General features: G+C 39.2%; 1 protein-coding gene across 1 annotated transcript in view; it reads left to right on the forward strand.

Moving 5' to 3' along the window:
- PCSK5 (proprotein convertase subtilisin/kexin type 5) overlaps positions 1 to 18,682 on the forward strand; it is a 229,293-nt gene that overhangs the window by 187,013 nt on the left and 23,598 nt on the right. Inside the window, exons 21-26 of the mRNA XM_042012677.1 lie at positions 111 to 213; positions 5,494 to 5,630; positions 7,538 to 7,735; positions 8,078 to 8,146; positions 16,992 to 17,034; positions 17,836 to 17,978. Coding sequence (XP_041868611.1) covers positions 111 to 213; positions 5,494 to 5,630; positions 7,538 to 7,735; positions 8,078 to 8,146; positions 16,992 to 17,034; positions 17,836 to 17,978 — 693 coding nt within the window. The remainder of the gene's footprint in view (positions 1 to 110; positions 214 to 5,493; positions 5,631 to 7,537; positions 7,736 to 8,077; positions 8,147 to 16,991; positions 17,035 to 17,835; positions 17,979 to 18,682) is intronic.

Genomic DNA, 18,682 nt, shown 5'->3' on the forward strand with positions numbered 1-18,682 from the left:
TCATCATTCTATTTTCCAGCCTGGAAAGCTTGGTGCTTTTTTCTCTTCCTGTTTTTCTTTTTTAAATTGTGAGAAATTGATCTGAAATAAACCTTTTTATTTTCTACCAGGGGGATATCTTGATGATTCCCAAGAATGTCAGTTGTGTGAAACATCCTGTCAGAAGTGCATTGGACCTGAGTCAGACAACTGCATCAGCTGCCCACCCACAAGGTAATTTTCTCCTACCACAGTGCAGTACAAAGATCTCACATCATCATCTGGAGAAGTGGCTGTATTGTGTTTAGCACCAGCTTGCAGAGACTACAGAAGCAAAAAGTGTTTAGGGCAAAAAACCCCAGGGCACTTCAGAAAATAATTTTTATATAAACAAGATAGCTGGCTACACAAGCAGTTAATGTTTCTCAGCATGATTCCACAGACAAAGAAAAATTCCTTTTTATATGTAAAATAGACTTTCTTTCATTGTCATCCTTTCTAAATCATAACTGCTGGAATCGCAGCTGACAATTTTAACAACAGGAATCTAGGGCATCTGTAACTGTACACAGCTCTGAGGCTTGGCACAAGGCGTGAATATGTATGCTGAGGCTAATTTGGGGAGATATTCATAGCACCTAAACAACATCATTCCATAACTGAGGTGTTTTGAGTTAGGCTGGTATTTCTAACCTGCCATGAGGAGTGAACAGAACTAAAAAGAAGCTTTTCCACAGGACTTTGCAAATCAGAGGTTTGTGTTTAGGTCATCACACACCGATTTAAGAAGACTACTGGCTTAAAAGACATGTCCTACCCATAGCTGTATTCTCACACAAACAACTCTTGTTTTGTTGCACTTGATTGTGGTGTAGCCAGCTTACACTTCCACAGGTATGAAAACAGGATCAGATCCCCTAAGGCAAGAAAAAAATCCCTAAGGAATTCTGCAATTTCCCCGGAAAATATCTATTATATGACTATGAAAGATATACCAATGAAAGACATACCAGGACCAATGGAGTCCAAACAAATTCATAAGTGAGGAAGCATTATTAAATTGTGTTACATCAGAAAGGGAGCAGAGGAAATCTGGACAAAATTTTGGACTGTGGAGTGGATTTCTCCCATTCACAATGGCATTTAAATTAGATTCTCTGTTCCTTCCTTGCAACCTATACTGTGAGCTTTACATAGAGATATTTACGCAGCAAAGAAGGAACCAAGCATCACTGTACTGAACCACCAAGGTGTTTGCAGTAATGTGGTCTCAGTGATGTTTTGGAAGGATGCTGCTATAACCACCTTAATAAGTACTCTAACAATTTTGAATTTTGGTATCTAAGGTTTCAAAAATCTTTCTGAGATCCTTCTGTGCATTACGAAAGCTGCTAGAAAAAGTCATGTTAAATGGGACAGTCTATAGTAAAAGAAATAATAATTAAAAAAACCTTGCCCAGAGGCTAAAGAGTTCCTTAGGATAACCCAGCATAGATGTCAATTTATTTAATAATAAAAACACTGTCATATCATTACATAAATGAAAATGCTGCTGCCTGTTTGGTTTTGTTGGTTTTGGTTTTTTTAAAAGAAAGAAATGGAAATTCTAGGGTTTTATCCAGCCAAATTGATTATCACAAAATTCCTTGTCCATCTGTTTACAGTTTGAGCCAAGGTTAGTGACAAGATCTGACCAGGTATTTCCCTTTAGGGGCAACATAGCAAAGAGCAAGAAAAATGTAATTTACCACTGTGTGAGCTGCTTGTAAGGACGGCTATCATTAGAGCTAGCACATGTAGTTGAACTCAGTAATATTTGCATGCCATAGAAGCATAGTCCAGCTACCTCCAGTACCTCTGTCACATATCTCCTTTTCTTTGAGAATAAATCTGAAAAAGATCATAGCAACTGAAATTTATGAAGATGTATTGAAGATATTCTCTAATGCCATTGGCTGACTCCAAGTAAACATGAACTGTCTTAATATAATGGAAAGCCTTTTGTTGTCAAGGTATGCTCCAAGTCTGTACTAACAGCCAAAATGGTGCTCAGCTTCTCTAGAAACTGAATCCCAAGTCCTCAGATAGCAAAGTGGTCAAAGCGGTTAAGTGTGGAGGATTACAGGCTATCCTTTCTTATTTTCTTAAGAGCGAAAACACTGTCAAAATGTACCCAACTTCTTTTGTATTCTTTTAGTAGTCTATGATGCATGAATTGATGCATTTCTGTTTTTCTCCCAGGCAGATTAAAACAGTAGACATTAAGCAGCAGTGAAAAATGGACCACAAATTTTCATTACATAAAAGGATTTTTTTAGCAAATATTTAATTATCCAACAAAAGGAGAACATTCAGCAGCCAAACTCCTACGTACTCATAGATAGATAAATGTCCTTGCACCAACCAGGACAGAGTTAATTTTTGCAGTAATCAGGAGGGAATGGCTAGGATCTGAAGGTTATTCTGTACTACCTCATGTTATTTCCAGGCGTGGGGGAAGGGGTCCCTTTACAGCCACAGAGTGTGGCATGGTCAGGTATTGATGGGGGTTCTGTGGTATAGTGGTGAGTACTGGCATGTGAATCGTTCTACTGCTGTACACTTTGATATTGATATTCTCGCTGTTAGTCTTCATTTTCCTTTTTCATTGCTGTTTCCAGTAAATTGTTCTTATTTCAACTCATGTTCCTTACCTTTTGTGCCTCCAGTTCTCCTCTCCACCCCACCTCACAGGACAGGAATGGGAGAGTGAGTAAGAAGCGTGTGGTTTGGAGTATTTTGGTGGGAGACTAAATTGGGGAATTCCATTGCTAAACCATAACAGCCTTATTTGGCACCCAGTGTGGGGCATGAAGAGTTGAGATAACAGCAGATCTGAGTAGAGCAGGATGGAAACATATTTATCTAAGCATTTGTGCAATTTGTGGATGTGGTACCTGACCCACCCTGTATGTGCCTCCATATATGCTCCTTACAATGTTCTGTTTCAGAGCAGGCAGGAGGATCAGGGTTGCTCTCTTGCTGTACTGTGTGATGAAGCTTATGGCATAATAACATCGAGGGAAGTGAGGGTTATCTGGGATGTGTATCCAGTGTTGTTCCTCTACCTTTATCTGAGGCACAACTTTTGTGAATCCACTAATAATCGCACTCATGTGTGGAGAATATGTGGGAGAACAGGAACGGATGATTTTCCCCAGCTTTTCACCCCCTTTTGCTCCTTCAGACCTGTTAAAACAGCTTGTGGCAATTTTTTACTTCATTTGGACATTAAGGAATGCATGTTCCTATTCCTGTGTCTGGTATGTCTCCTTGGTGTGGTCTTCACCATGTTTAGGGTCAAGAAAGAGATTTCTAGGAAGGTCCTTCAGAGATCTGCCACAAGTGTGGGTAGATTTGAGTGGCATGGAATATGGGAAAAAATGGCCCTGTTTTGGGGAAAATTCTCTGCTCCAATGGTTTGGAAGTTCACCCCAAATGACTACAGGACCCTTATAAAGTGACAGAATATTTTCAAGGAAATTGCTGTGGTTACTCCATAGACCAGCAACTTACTGCAGGGTGCTGGGCCCTGGCTAGTCTTTACTGGACACAGGTCAAGACTATGCAGCGCCCTCAGGGAAAGGAGGGGGAAATCAGACCAACAGGCACCATGGGCACTCAAACTGCAGCTGAAACAGAGGAACGTATGCAGCTGCCCCTGTACTATACAGAAGTAGAAATCCAAGATCAAATCAGTTTGCTTCATGATGAATGAAGAGGAAGCAGGGCCCTGTGGGAAGATTGTCCAAGGCTTTGGACAGATTTGAAAGACTCGAGGAAGTTAGAGAGTCCCATGTCCCATCAGTACAGACCAGAGTCTCTGCTACTGGGAGCAAGCACCCCACTGAGTGGAAGAGACAGTACACACCAGGAGATAGCCTGTTTTTTCCTGTGTAACTACAGAGAATACATGAAGAAGTGGGATGAAAAACCCACCTCTGCCCTGGCAACATGGGTACATGAGTTGAGAGGAAGAACAACCGTCACAGGAAATTCGTCAAGGATAAATGCCGCTCCAGTTTCCACTCGACAAGTACTCAGACAGAACAGGAAGGCTGATGTTACTTCCAATCCTCTTGAAGTTCTTCAGTTCATATTTACAAGGAGTGAGCAACGAGTACCATGACCAGGTCTAGAGGGGCCCTGCCTCCAGCCAGGTGGAGGAAAGAGACAACCAAATCTATTGAACTGTGTGCATCCCATGGCCTGGCATATGAGACCCAAAAGAGTGTAAGGTTTTAGTTGACACTAGAGCACAAATGTACCCTGATGCCATCAAGATATGTAGGGGCAGAATCCGTCTCTATTTCTGGGGTGACGGGGTTCCCAACAGCTGACTGTACTGGAAGCTGAAGTAACCATGACTGGGAATGAATGGCAAAAACACCCCATTTTGACTGGCACAGAGGCCCCATGAATCCTTGGAGCAGATTACCTCAGGAAAGCGTATTTCAAAGACCCAAAAAGTCATTGCTGGGCTTTTGGGAGAGCTGCTATGGAGACAGAGGAAGTTAAAGAGCTGCATACCTTGCCTGGTCTCTCATATTTATAGGTAGATATATGTCCTGATTCCAGCCAGGATAGAGTTAATTTCTGCAGTCGTCAGAAGGGGCATGGCTAGGACTGGGAGGTTTTTCTATACTACCACACTGTGAGCTCCAGGGGAGGGGAAGGGGTCCCTTTCCAGGTTGCATGGCATGGCGCAGTTAGGCATTGCCAGGGGTTCTGTGTTCATAGCTGTGACCACTGGCATGAGAATTGTTCAGCTGTTGAATGCTTGTATGTGTGTAGTTGATACTGTTGCTGTTTATGTTCATTTTCTTATTTCTTTGCTGCTTCCAATAAATTGTTCTTATCTCAGCCTGTGATCTTTACCTTTTGTACATCCAATTCTCCTCTCCATCCCCAGCAGAGGAGTGGGAGGGAAGGCAGGCAATTGAGCATGGTTTGGAGTGTTTCAGTGGGAAAATTAAATCGGTAAATACCATTCCTAAGCCACGACAATATGTAAGTCTAAAAATATGGCTCCTAAAGGCCAATATTCAGATAGATACTTGACTTCATGTACAAGGTCATATTACTGAAGCCATAGTACTTTTCAAAGGCAGTCTTAAAAGTAAAACAGATGGGTTATTCCTTCACAGAGAAAGACCAAGTATTGCTTTCCTTTTAGCAGACACATGGGACCACTGCAGGGATTGTGATATAAGGACATCTAGGCAAAGGACCAAAAAGTCATTTTTCTCAGAAAAATGTTTCAGAGAAAAATTATCTTTGTAGTCTTAGATTCAGGTTCAAAACACTGTTCATATAGTAAATGCTATGAATAAGATAAAGAAAATGAAGTATTAAAGTTCAAAAACTCATAAATAGAGTGAGAGAAGAATTTATTGAGTTTCTTTTTAGTTTCCTTTAGATTTAAAGGACAAGTAGTAGCTAAATTTGTAGTTATGCCTCTGTCTTCTTTAAAAGAGTCTTTGATGATGGCTGCTGCGTTATGCAATGTCCCAGAGGAAAGTTTGAATTTAAACAGCAATGTCACTTGTGCCATCATACCTGCCTGGACTGCAGTGGAAGTGAACCTAACAAATGCACCGCTTGCGGAACAGGTAAGTGAGATTTTCTTTTGCCAGCTTTTTCCCCTCCCTTGGCCTCCAAATTCCCTTTTCTCCCTCTCAGGGCCAGTTGTTAGATGCAATAAAATGAGTAGTGCTTTTACTACCAATCTGCATCATAATCTTCTTGTGACTCTGAAGGGAATTGGAACTAATTTTTTTTTTTTTTTAAAGTACAAGAAAACACAACTCTGCATTGTCCTTGCAATTTAATGCATTTCCCTTGGTGTTTTTTCAATAGGAGCAATGTTAGCAGAACCAGAAACAAGAAAAAAAAAAGGACAGAAAACCTGCATAGCCTGCATCTGGAAAAGAAAGCTTCATACATGTTTTCCCCACCCACTGCACAGGATGTGCTATACTGAAATGGAGCCAGTTTGCTCAAGCAGGCAGGGAGCCAGGCTGCTTTCCTAAGCATGTCTCTGGGAAAGTCTAAGAAACAAGCATGGTGGGTTCCACTGGAGATTGCCATGTCCCTAGAGCTGAACAAACAGGGTTTGCAAGGAGAAGCTTATTACCAACACATATATTTATGTATCTTGGGTTGAGAGGAAGGCTAATGTAGTTAATTTTGTGGAAATTCCAAAAAGCCACTCTTCTCCTTTTGAAATTCTGGTTTAAAAATTGTTTCCTATTGTCTCTCTAACATCTAATGAGCAAAGAACCCAAGGCTGTTACCTACAAGTATGTGCAACTAATCTGAACTGTCCTTGGAAATGAGTATTTAATATCTAACTTAAAATAAAGAGTAATTTTTTATGAGCTGTGTTCTGAGGATTCACAATGGATTCGTAGCCTTTTCATTTCAGGTGCTACTTCCATTTCAGTCCTAATCAACACTGGCCCAGACTTCATTTAGTAATAAGTGTCTAGACTACAAGCAAACACTAGTATGGCTGCATTAATTAGTCGTACTGAGGATGAGATTGACTTTCTCGCTTTGGGAAATGTGACTCAGTAGATGAAGTTTTCAAATGGTACTTCAGGTCTAATGTGAGAGCAAGTTTGTATAATTTTCCCCCAAAATCTCTCCCTTACGGTGGACAGCAAGATAAATTTCTGTATTTCTGTGAATCAAGAAATTAAGACACTGATGAGACTCACATCCTTAGGGGGCAGGAAAATTAAAGAATTGTGCATGAAAAGTAAAATAAATAAAACTCAACTTATGCTATGGTGCAGCATTGTTGCCTTTTAAAGCTGCTTTCTCTGCATTTTCAAAAATAAATTATGGTAAGCAAATTCTTGCTCTACAGTTAAGGCAATGAAATACACTTAGCACAGTGATGTGTAATTTATACTGTAGGGTGACTGATTAGAAAACTCCCCATGTTGGAGGACATGGCACAGGAAGCTATAGGTCACAGGCCTCATTCAGAAGGATTTGGAGCAGGGGACCTCCCAGTTCTCATGCACTAGAGAATGCTTGTGTTTTGATAGCTAATAGCTGCACATCTGCTATTCTAATTCAAGTCTAGACGATTCCACTAAGATGAGGATTACAGTTTAATCTTCTAGGGACACAGAGTGATCCTTTCCAAAGGTGAAGTGGGACACTTTGCTTTTCTAATAATAATTGTACATTTGTGTGTACTATACATTACAAATACTTGTTTGTCCTCTGCAAGGAAACTCAGTGATGGAAAAATCTTGATCCTTTTTTTATCAGATTGGTGGATGTAAAGAGTAATTGTTTGCTAGCATGATATCTTTACGTGCCATAAACCTCTAGGAACATGAAAAGTTTGAGGTCCTGAAACATTTATATATCTCATCTGGTGTAAAACTGTAAAATCTAGCAGTCAGTGCCTAACTGCAGCACTGGAACTTCATAAAGCTCCTTCTCATATCCCAAACACCTTCTGTGGCCGACAACTTTTTCCCATTTGTTTGCCACACAGACCGAAGAGGGGTGGAACGTTTCCTGTATCATGGGGAGTGCAGAGACAACTGTCCTCCAGGGCACTACCACTTGAAGCATACCTGTTTGCCTTGCCCTGGCCACTGTGACATGTGCCTGAACTCCAGCCACTGCAAAAGATGTTTCAGAGGCTACTACCTTACTCAAAATGTGTGTCAGAAGCACAGTTGTAGAGAAGGTAAGCATCCTTTAGTAGGAGATAACAAATATTCTATTCAATTTGTTACAGAAATCTGCTTAAGCATACTAAAAAATATTTTGAAATACACAGTCACACCTGACCATGAGGTCCTTAAGCTCCAGCTCTGATCCTCTTCTAATATCATGTTATTGTAAAGTAGGAGTATTTTCCTCAAATTGAGTGGGTTATGCAAGAGCAAATGAGAAAACTAATTTCCGTGAGTCTTTCTCCTTTTTTGATTTGAATCAAGTTGATATCCAGAAGCCTTGCTGAGTGCTTCCAAATGTTGCCCTCGTATTATCTAGAGTTAACCCAAAACTGATGATTTGCAAAACACAGGTGAAGTGGAAGATCCTGACTCTGAAGACTGTGTACCATGTTCAGATGGATGCCAGAACTGCAAACAGGGTAAATATTCCCCTTATCAATCTTACTGTTATTCTTAAGGCAGGGAAAATCTAGTCCCCTCACTCTTGTCATTATCTTAAGTGCATGCTACTGAGCAATTAGTCAGTGGTGCAGGTGGCTTCTCACCAATTATCCCATACTATATGAAATAAATTTCTAAAATTTATATTCAGCATAAATAAGAATAATTTTTTATTAATTTAGCTATTAACATTTGAAACACTTTTATTTTTTCCTGCTTGAAAGCCACACTCAGGCTGAAAGGTTTACTGACTTTCTGAAGCTATTATCAGACACAGAATTTTACTATAGATGTTCAAATTTTCTAGGCCTCAAAACAGACCACTGCCCTGTGCTTTTTCTTCAGGATACAGACATAAGCACAATCTTTAAATTTCATTCAAGATCAAGTTATTGCAATAACAATACTACTGCCCTAAAAGAATTCCTTGTATGTGTTCAAGGTTGGTGTGGGTTAATCCGTCCACCCATGTGCAGTTGGCATTCCTGTAAAACAGACAAAAAGGAAATATGTTCCATTGAAAATGCAACCAGCAGTGTTAATTAAAAAGAGGGGTCTGAAATTCAGGCAGAACCTCAACTTCCGTGTCACAAACCGCTTCCCATGTGGCTGTTGCAGCTTCCCTACAGTTTCAGGGGGTTCTCCTCCAACCAGAATATCCGGAGAAAGTGAGACTGTTGGTAAGATGTCAGTAAGTGCAATCATGGGTGAATGCTTACTGTCCCACAGGGGTCTGCTAAAGGGGTGTGGCACTCTCTTCCAGGAAAGCACATATTCTGCTTTGTCATGTCCCAGAAGTGAAAACCTTGGATGTAAAGATATGCCCTTTCCATAAAAAATTTATCTCTCACATTCAGGGCTGCCATCCATGGTTGGAACACTTTCTGAATTTGAGTTTCCAGTTCTGCAAAATTTAGAACAGCACAGTATTGGCATGCCATTGTCTGCAACAAACTCTAAACCACAACTGTCTGTCCAGCTCTTTTTCTGGCTACACTAACTGGCATACCTAATTTACTGTAAGGATTTTCATCACGTAACTCCTTCTTTCTGCCAGTTGTCCAATCTAATATGTGGTACCATAAAAACCATGATGCTGGTGACCAGGCAGTCTGTGTGCGTTCAGTCAAGCTTTCCTCTGTGCCTACAACTGCCCCTGTCAATATTGTTGAATAAAGAGATGGTTTTAACATGAATGCAACTACACTGTGGTCTTCTTTTGTATGGTGTGTTATCCAGATTCATGGCAGCTGTCTGCTTGGCTGAGGGGAGAAGAGAAGTTAAGGGAGAGTATACATTTCAATACCTGTCTTTATTGATGCTATCAGATGTTACCTCCCTGTGCTAATATTTTCTGTGTTTTTTATGATGCTTGAGACTTCAAATAACGTCTTTTTCTTCTGAAACTATTTAGTGGCAATCTGTGTTTTGAATTAAGGAGAAATGTACTATGTATGAATAGCAACTTTCCTTAAAAATAGTAATTTCAAGTAACTCAGAGGAATATTTTCCTCATTTATAAACTTAATAAGCCTGTATAAGGAGACTGGAAGGTTGTTAATGGTCAGTTGGAATACAGAAAAAGTGGCTGTACTCATCTACCTTTTTCCTGGGAGGATCACTGATCTCCTAAATATTAATCATCCATAACATTCACTACATAGTTACAAGTCCTTGCACTCAAAGTTCTGATTTAAAAGAGGATTTTAAGAGCTTCAAGGGTCTACAGAATGGATGTAGGTAAAACAAAGGCTGAATTAGTTTTCACTGCTGTGTAAAGTTTGAAGTATTAAGATGCCAGAGTTTATTAACAGACATTACATCAAGGAAAGCCTTTCGTGGTCACAATGCATATGTTATTGAGAGTCAGAGATTGGTTTTTTGTTAGTTCTATTTGGAACAGAAGAACAGTAGTGGCCTAAAAGCACAGTCCCAAGCAGATTTTGCAAACTATAATGTGTTCTTCAAATAAAGCAGAACCTGTAAGCTTCACATTTAAAATAAGTCAGGTAGCTATGGTAGATGCTTGTATCTATCTGTATAATATGGTAGATATTTGCTTATATTTTTACTCTTAATATTCAATGAGTTTTCAGGCATATCAACAACAATTAATAGATAAGTTGAGTACAGTAATGGCTTTCTCATGTCTAATGAGAAAGATGACGTATTGAGAAACTTTTGTAAAAAAACCCTAAAAACCAAAAACTTAACTGCCGGTCTCTTGCAAGAAGTTCATTATTTTGCAAGGTCTAGACAAATTACACTGCCATAAAAATAACTTCAAACACTAAAATTTCAAGGTGAGAAAATAAGGAATGTGCTACATTTAGTTTCACATCGTCATAGTCTTTCTACAGGGTCCCTTTTTAAATTAAGTGAATGCTCGAGGATTTTGCAGTCTCTTTGTCCTATTTTCCCTTTGAGACAATTGAATAATTTAATCTAAGAACTGCAGAGCAGGTGTAGGAAAAGTCCAACACTATGAACATTTCAGGTAGAAGTGTGGTGGGAAAAAAAAGGAATGTAGTGATCATAGCAATTGGAAATGCAAATACATTTTGTGCATATTTATGAATCTACAGCTGACTCAAGACCATTCTCTCACAGAAAATCATTCAGCACCTGCTCCTTCTGAAGTGCTTTAAGATCCTTCAGTATAAACTCAAAGAAATAAAAATAATTAACTTCTTCAGTTTATACTGAGCACAGGGTCACTTATAGAAGCTTTATTTATTTAAAATGGATGATATTACATTCTAAACCAGGAGCAGCAAAATTCAAGTGATTCTCTTACTGTCCACAAATAATAAAGATTATGATATTTTTCTCTTTTCTTGCAGACAGAAGTCTAGTTTTCAGGAGGGATATATAATCATATTAGGATAACTGAACTGCCTGTTGTCCTACTAGCCTGAAAGAGTTTTGCTCAAAAAGTCTTTTTCACAAGGCACTAAATAATAGATTAAACCACCACCTGCAGTCTCAGGCAATGTTGTACTGCTTTGTGCAGATAGGAAAATTAATAAGATTTGCTTCCTTCTGGCATTATGCCACGTGCCAACAGAATAGAGCAAGTCTGCTTGGGCAGTCTCTCTTCTTGATCAGTAATGACAATACATCCAGATTAACACAGAGGTATCATACTTTTATAACGGTTTGATACGTTATATTACATATCAGGCATTTAAGAGAAGAAAGTAAAACCCACCCAATAAGTAGCACTGCAGGTTATTCTTCACCAGGTGTGAGGATTCTAAAGTATATTGACAATGTTTATTTGTAAGATCTTCTGTAATCCTCAAGGAACGTAGTCAAATCTGTCTGGTTTCCTTCAAGTTTGGAGTGGATTTTGTTTTAGGGCACCAATGTGGCTATATTTCTTTGCTGTATCAACACTAAGAGTAAAGATAGGAACTCTGAGAGAGAGACTTAATCAATGACAGGCAAGTCTATGTAGTTAAAATATAAAAGGTACTTTTTTTTTAATTCAGGTAATTATTTTCTTTCTCTTTCACTTCATTAATTCAGAGGCCACTTGTATTCTAAGGATGTAACGAATCTTTAATGCTCACGTATACCATTCTACCTGCAGACACTGACAAGTCCTGGGATATATTAATAGGAACACTGCCTTAGAAAGCATAATCCCAGAAAGATCTATATCTTTGTGCACACAGTGTCCAAACAACAGCTATGCACATTAGGGTTCACCTCCCCACTTTCTCCTGCCCACATACTCTGGGCTGCTTTTTACTCTGCTTGATGCCACACGAACCCAATTGGCATCCTTGTGCACAACTTCTCACGAGATCTGAAAGGCAGACTCCTGCACAGGCACAAGCCAAGTCTTAAGGGTGACTTCAGTACCTAAGTTTAGTTCTAAATTCTTAAAAACATCAAATATATCCCTACTTCTGTGCAAGCAAACACAGGCACAGTATTGGACAGACAAAGTATCTAAGAAAATGTGCTGGATACTACACAGGTCCACAGTGCCAAAATTGTCTTTATGATACGTCATACCTTTGGTTCCTCAGCTCTTATAACCCAATTTTGGACATGCTGAGTTTACTTTTTAAAGCCGCAATGAATGATGGCTCCCTCTGATGCAGAAAGATGGGAACTGCAGGTCTTCGTTACCTTGACCATCGGCTTTTGATTGAATTTTAATGTCTTTTTTTCTGGTGGGTGCCAGTAAACATCATGAAGTCTACAAAATTAAATCCACTTTCCTCAACAAAAGCAGCTTTGGAAGAGAAATTTTTGCTGCAAAAAATACTAAGGAAGAGGATTTTCTTTATGCCATTGCAGCATTTACCTTCCACCTCTCAATGTAAGTTCACTTACATATTTAGATAACTGCAGAATAGCATTCATATTTTCTCCAGACTTCTAAAACCATAATGAATTTCAGACACCTTCTTCAAAGTCAAACCTTCCTTTTTAGAAAGCCCGTGGCTAGGAGACAACACTCAGAACAAGAGAAAAAAATAAGGTAAAACTGTAGATTCTGAGTCACTTAAAGTAATTATTCCAAGAGAATTTCAGAGATTTGCAAGAACATAAAAATCTTGGTTCCTATTTCTTATGTTTAAAATACAACATGTGGGCTAAAGTGTTTTCTGAAATAACTTCAGCTCCGTCTGTAATAATACCATTTACATATGCCCTTTTGCACTTGCATAATGAACAGACACAAAATTTGGGTACCTTTGAAGGTGATAAGTGACAAACTTCTCTGATATGCCGTATCTACTGACTCGCATACATACACTTCACAGGCAGAATTTGCCACACCATTAACAAATTATGCTAAATAAATACGAGCATCTGGTTCATTGAGGAGGTAAATATTTGCAGCACATGGAGCTGACGTCGACCACTGATAAACTCATTGGAATCAACAGAGGACAGGTCATCCTCTCAGAAGTGATTGTGCAAGTCAGGCATTCTCTCAGTTTGTGGTGGCAATCTTCCTGCCAGTGTGCTCAAGGAGCCACACTTTCCTGACCCAGTTCTTAATTACTTGTGGGTTCTCTTCCACTCACCTCACCCAACCTGAGAAGGAAAAATATCTTATGATATGAATAGTTCTAACGGGTTCCTATAGAATACCTCATCTCCATGCTGCAAAATACAAAATATGATCCACCCAGATTTCTACAGTGAGCACCATGACATGGTTTTACAACAGTTGCACTCGGACTACTTTCAAAGGCTAACACTGAGAATGAAGTACTCCTCAGTAGGGTGCAGAGAGAAGAATGTTCAGTAAAGTTATAAGACTTTTCTCTTTCAAAGATGCCTTACAGAAGAAATTAATACTGAGAAAACCCAAGGAGCTGTGTCCCTGAGAATAAAAGCCCACCAAAAAGCATTTAGACCCAAGTGTGTCTCTTTGATTGAGCGGGGGAAAACCTGTGCCACTCTCAAAGGTCATCCAGAACCTAACTATTTAATTTGGTCAGGGTTATAAGTTCTAAGTACAAACATAAAACTAGAAAAGCAGAAAGTGAGAATAAATAGTACACAAATGATCAACAAAATCCATTATAGAGTGGAATGGAGGAACATAGAGTTTATAAGGCTGCAGGAGTGAGAACAAAAGTATTTGGAGAAGATTTAAGGAAGTGTGAGACAGCTGAAAGAGCAGCACTGTGAACCGACTCAGGCTTACAGATTTATCATTACACGATAAATGAGTGAAAACTGATCTGGCTCCCACAGCAACTTAAGAAAGAGAAAGGAAAACTTCATTTCTTCAAACCATCCCTGATGATGAATAGACTTTTGCTTTCAAGACAAAATTATGACAAGGACAGTTTTTTATCTCAGAGTAAATCTTCTGCAAGAGGTTAGTCTTGCAGAAGGGGTTTTAGATTTGCAGATAATAAGATTTGTTTCTACAAGCTACTGTGGTATGTATGCAACCTGTGCAAAAAAAAAAAAAAAAAAGCCCTGAAAGTTTTGGAACTGTTCTCTGATTTTCAGTCCTGACATTTCAGTGTAGGCAGAACATCACATTAGAGTATATTGTCTTTCCTACGGTGTAGGTAAAAGAGAATTTCCTTGCACATTGAAGATACAAGGTGCATGTATTGAAAAAACTTTCTTTCTTTGATTTTTTTTTTTTCTGAGAAAGAAAAAACTACTTCCTCTCTGAAATCCAGGCTGGGGGAAAATCACTGGAAAAGCTTAAGATGTGAGATTGAACCATGAGTTCTGCAAGTACAGAAATTACAGATTTTAGTTTAAAGTTCTCCACAGAAATACATGCACAGAAGAAAACTACTGGCTCAGACCAGAAGTTCACCTAGCTCAGAAGCCACTGAGCAAACATACTTTTAAAATTAAATATACAAACAAAGCATGTATTTCTACTCCAATGATCTGCAGTTCAGAAGCTTCATGAATCAAAACAGTCAAGAAATGTTAACTGCTGAGTCACTCTGCTGGAATTACTGAAGAAAATATACATTAGAACAAATATAATCTAAACCATCTGCAGACCAGATCCTCTTTTCAGGGAAGTTTGCTGCCTCCTTGGGGCCCAGATCAGGGACCTCACCAAAAGAATGAAGAGGTTAATAGAGCCTTCGAAATACTGCCTACTCCTGCTTTCACATGAGTACCAGTGATATTTCAACAAAAAGAGCAAGGTTAATGAAAAGAGATTTCAAGACACTAGAAAGACTGAGTGCCAGATCCTGTGCTTTGGGCACAATAACCCCATGTAGTTGAGAGAGCTGGAATTGGAGAAGAGGATTCTCAGGGGGAACTCTCTACAACTGCGTGAAAGGGAGCTGTAGCCAGGTGCAGGTTGACCTTTTCTCCCAGCCAGCTAGCAAAAGGATGAGAAGCCATAGTTTTTGTCTGCACATGGGGAAGTTTAGGTTGGCCATTAGGAAGAATGTCTTCACAGAAGGAGTGGTTAGACCTGATGGACTTTCCAGGGAGGAGGTAGAGTCTCTGTCCCCAGAAGTGTTTATGGAAAGACTGGACATGGCACCCAGTGCCATGGACTAATTGACAGGATGTTTGGTCAACAGTTGGACTCACTGATCTCAGAGGTCTTTTCCAAACTAATTGATTCCATGATTCTGTGATTCAGGAGAGAAGGTAGTGTTTTCTTCAATTCTCCCAGAAATGAAGAGCATGGTGTCTCACAGTATTCTTCCAGACAAAACACCCAGCATGCAGCTGGATAAACAACATCATGGGATGGGTGAACAGCTGGCTCAGGGATGAGGCACAAAGAGTGATTGTGAACGGGATGACATCAGACCGGTCACCAGTGGGGTTCCAGAGGGCTCCATCTTAGGCCCTGTGCTCTTCAACGTCTTTATAAATGCCCTGGATGTAGGGCTGGAAGTTCATAGATGGTACAAAACTGGGAGGAACTATTGAACTCATCAGAAGAAGGGAGGTCCTGCAGAGAGACCTCAACAAATTAAAGGTCTGTGCAATCACTAGCTGTATGAAGTTCAACAAGGGAAACTTCTGCACTGGTGCAGTCTTCCCTTAAGGACTGTGTGCAGTTTGGACAGCACAATATAAAAAAGACATTAAGCTCTTAAAGAGCATCCAAAGAAGGGCCACAAAGATGTTGAAGGGTCTGGGGGGGAAGCTTTAAGAGGAGCAGCTGAAGTCACTTGGTTTACTCAGCCTGGAGAAGAGGAGACTGAGGGGAGACCTGGTTGCAGTCTACAATTTCCTTGTGAGGGGAAGAGGAGGGTCAGACATCGACCTCTTCTCTGTGGTGACCAGTGACAGCCCAAGGGAATGGCCTGAAGTTGTGTCAGGGAAGGTTTAGGTTGGATATTAGGAAAAGGATCTTCACCCAGAGCATGGTTCGTTGCTGGAACAACTCCCCAGGGAAGTGGTCACAGCTCCAAGCTTGACAGAGTTCAAGAAGTGTTTGGACAAAGCTCTCAGGCACATGGTGTGACTCTCGGGGATGGTGCTGTGCAAGGCCAGGAGCTGGACTCAGTGATCCTTGTGGGCCCCTTCCAACTCAGAATATTCTGTGATTCTGTGATTCTCTTTATAAATACGTTTACCCAGGTTGTTATGTTTCCTTCCATTCTGCTGCCTTGGTTAAGTTGAAAGAAATAGTGAATAGAAGATAATGGAAGGTTATAGAAAATATTCTTCATTTTTGAAGTCAAATCCGTAACTTTAACAGTTTTAAAAGTTGCATAACACTTTTCTGGTTCATTTAACAAATGTTTTGAATACAAAAATTAATTTTCTGGTGGGAAAGTATACCCAAAAGGCTTTCCCTCTCCACCACCTCTTCTACCGTTACCCCCTCTCCAAATATAGAAATGTCCTTGTCTAGCTCAGGATTTTAAAATTTAAGCTGATTACTTAGATGTCTGAAAACTCTGCTTTTAGAAGTGTCAAAAGCGTTTAACTTATCTTTGCAACAAATAAAGAAATAGGATGAACCTATAGGATGAACTTCAGGTAAGTTGCAGTCTCCTTTTAACAGTGCATTTGACCCACCCTGAGCCCCTGTGAAGGTTCTGCTTTCCAGATCAACACTTCCTAAGGACTTAGCTCCTTCCAGGTACCTGGTTTATGCTGAGGACTAAAAAGCCACAGGTTACTATGAAAATACAGGCCAGGATCAAATTGTGGAAGATTTAATCTCAAAATAAATGTGAACAGAGATTCAGAGACAACAATGTTCTTGTTAGGCTTTAATTGTTCTTCTGGAAGAAATATTAACATAAAAATGGTGTAGCAAAAGTTCTTTTTGGCATTCTGGTTTTCACTCTGAAAATTATTTACATAATTTTATCTATTTCATTTCAGATGATCCAAGAATTTGTATAACATGCGTTGAAAACTATTACATGTAAGTATAGCTGTATAGCTCTTCATGACTACACATTTTCCTGAAGCAAAAATATGCGCTTCACTACATGAATCTGTGCTGTGTATGTTGTCTCATCCTTTAAATTGCCTGTCTGAAAAACTGTAACTTGGAAAAATACTTGGGAAAAGTTGGAAAACTAGCCAGCCATTTAGTTTTGAGACCTGTTAAAACTTACGGACTGGTGGGACCTTTGCATAGCAGAGGAGAGGAATATGGAATAAAAAGTGTCAAAAAGTTAATGCACATGGATTTGTTGTGTCTAGTTGTGGTATATGAAGTTCATAAGACACACTTATAAATGTACAGGCTTTATGCAATGGAATAAAATATTAATTAAAATTTTAAATTAAATGAAGTGAAAAGAACTCTACTGCTTTTCAAAGAGAGCGTTAGTAGATCTCTGTAAAAATTGGAAAAAAAATTGATTGTATTGACTATGTATACAAATACAATGGCACTGGAATATATGTTTTTAAAAGCAATCATCTCTTTACAATCACGATATAGTAATTTTTAATGAAGCATGTATTTGGGTTTCTGCCTATCTTTAAAAAATAAAATGAAATAAATTATACTTAAGAATCCTAAGATAAGGAAACATGACTTTGCTTGTTGAATAAACAACCTAACCACAAATACACTTTGAATCCTCGCTAGAGGAATAATTTCTGTTCATTATGGTAATACAGCTTTACCATTACCATCCCTAGAAACACAAAGAAAACAAACTCAGTGACCTCCAAAAGAAACTTACTAATTATGTTCTACTTTATTTTACAGGTATAAGCAGCATTGCTATAAATACTGTCCAGAAAATACCTACAGAGATGAAAATTCTTGGCAGTGTAGAGACTGTCCTAGCAACTGTGATAGCTGTGACAAGGATGGGTGTGACTCATGTGAGGAAGGCTTTTATCTCTCAGGTAAGCAAAGTGCAAAGTACAAAGTATGGCATAATACACAAAAATATTTTAGACCTTCTCTTCAGAAAAATACTCTGGAACCAAACTCTTAAACTCAAAAATCTGGTTTAGAGCAGAGAGCAGAGGCTGAGGGGACTTAGCTCTTTGCAGAATCAGGCATTTGCATTAATGCAAGGTGGTTATATTACCCAGTAGTGTAATTTGGTTCAAAGGGTCTATATACTTAAATTTCAACTCTTCGGGCCACATAAAAAAATTTGTATTTGATTCTGACTTTGTGAAAGGAGGGTTTTTTAACTACAGAAAGACATTTAAATGTTTCCTTACTATTTGCAAGTCTAGTTTTACTTTGACTTCTAAACACTCTGAAACAAGCTCAGTTAAAACCACTAAATTCCACACCAGATTCACACAAGAGTAGGAATCGCCTAGCTTTATTAAGAAGCCATAAATCAGGCAGCTCTGGTTCAGACATGGTCCCAAAAATGAATCACAGGAATTCCTGAGGTTATAATGTTTTCTTGCATTGGCTGTTGAAAGTGCCCAGTAGTGGCACCACACTCATGGAAAACTCTGTGGTCACAACCTGGGTGAGTTGTGGGTCTATGATTTTTTTTCATTGAAATCAGACAAAACTCAAAAAGCCGTAAGTTCTACAACTTCCAGAGGTTTTGATGAGGTATGCGAATCCTTAATCTGAATCA

The sequence above is a fragment of the Corvus kubaryi genome, unplaced genomic scaffold (assembly GCF_017639235.1).
Source record: "Corvus kubaryi isolate FWS band 111438036 unplaced genomic scaffold, C.kubaryi_AGA036_p1.0 split1-37296, whole genome shotgun sequence".
Taxonomy (NCBI): domain Eukaryota; kingdom Metazoa; phylum Chordata; class Aves; order Passeriformes; family Corvidae; genus Corvus; species Corvus kubaryi.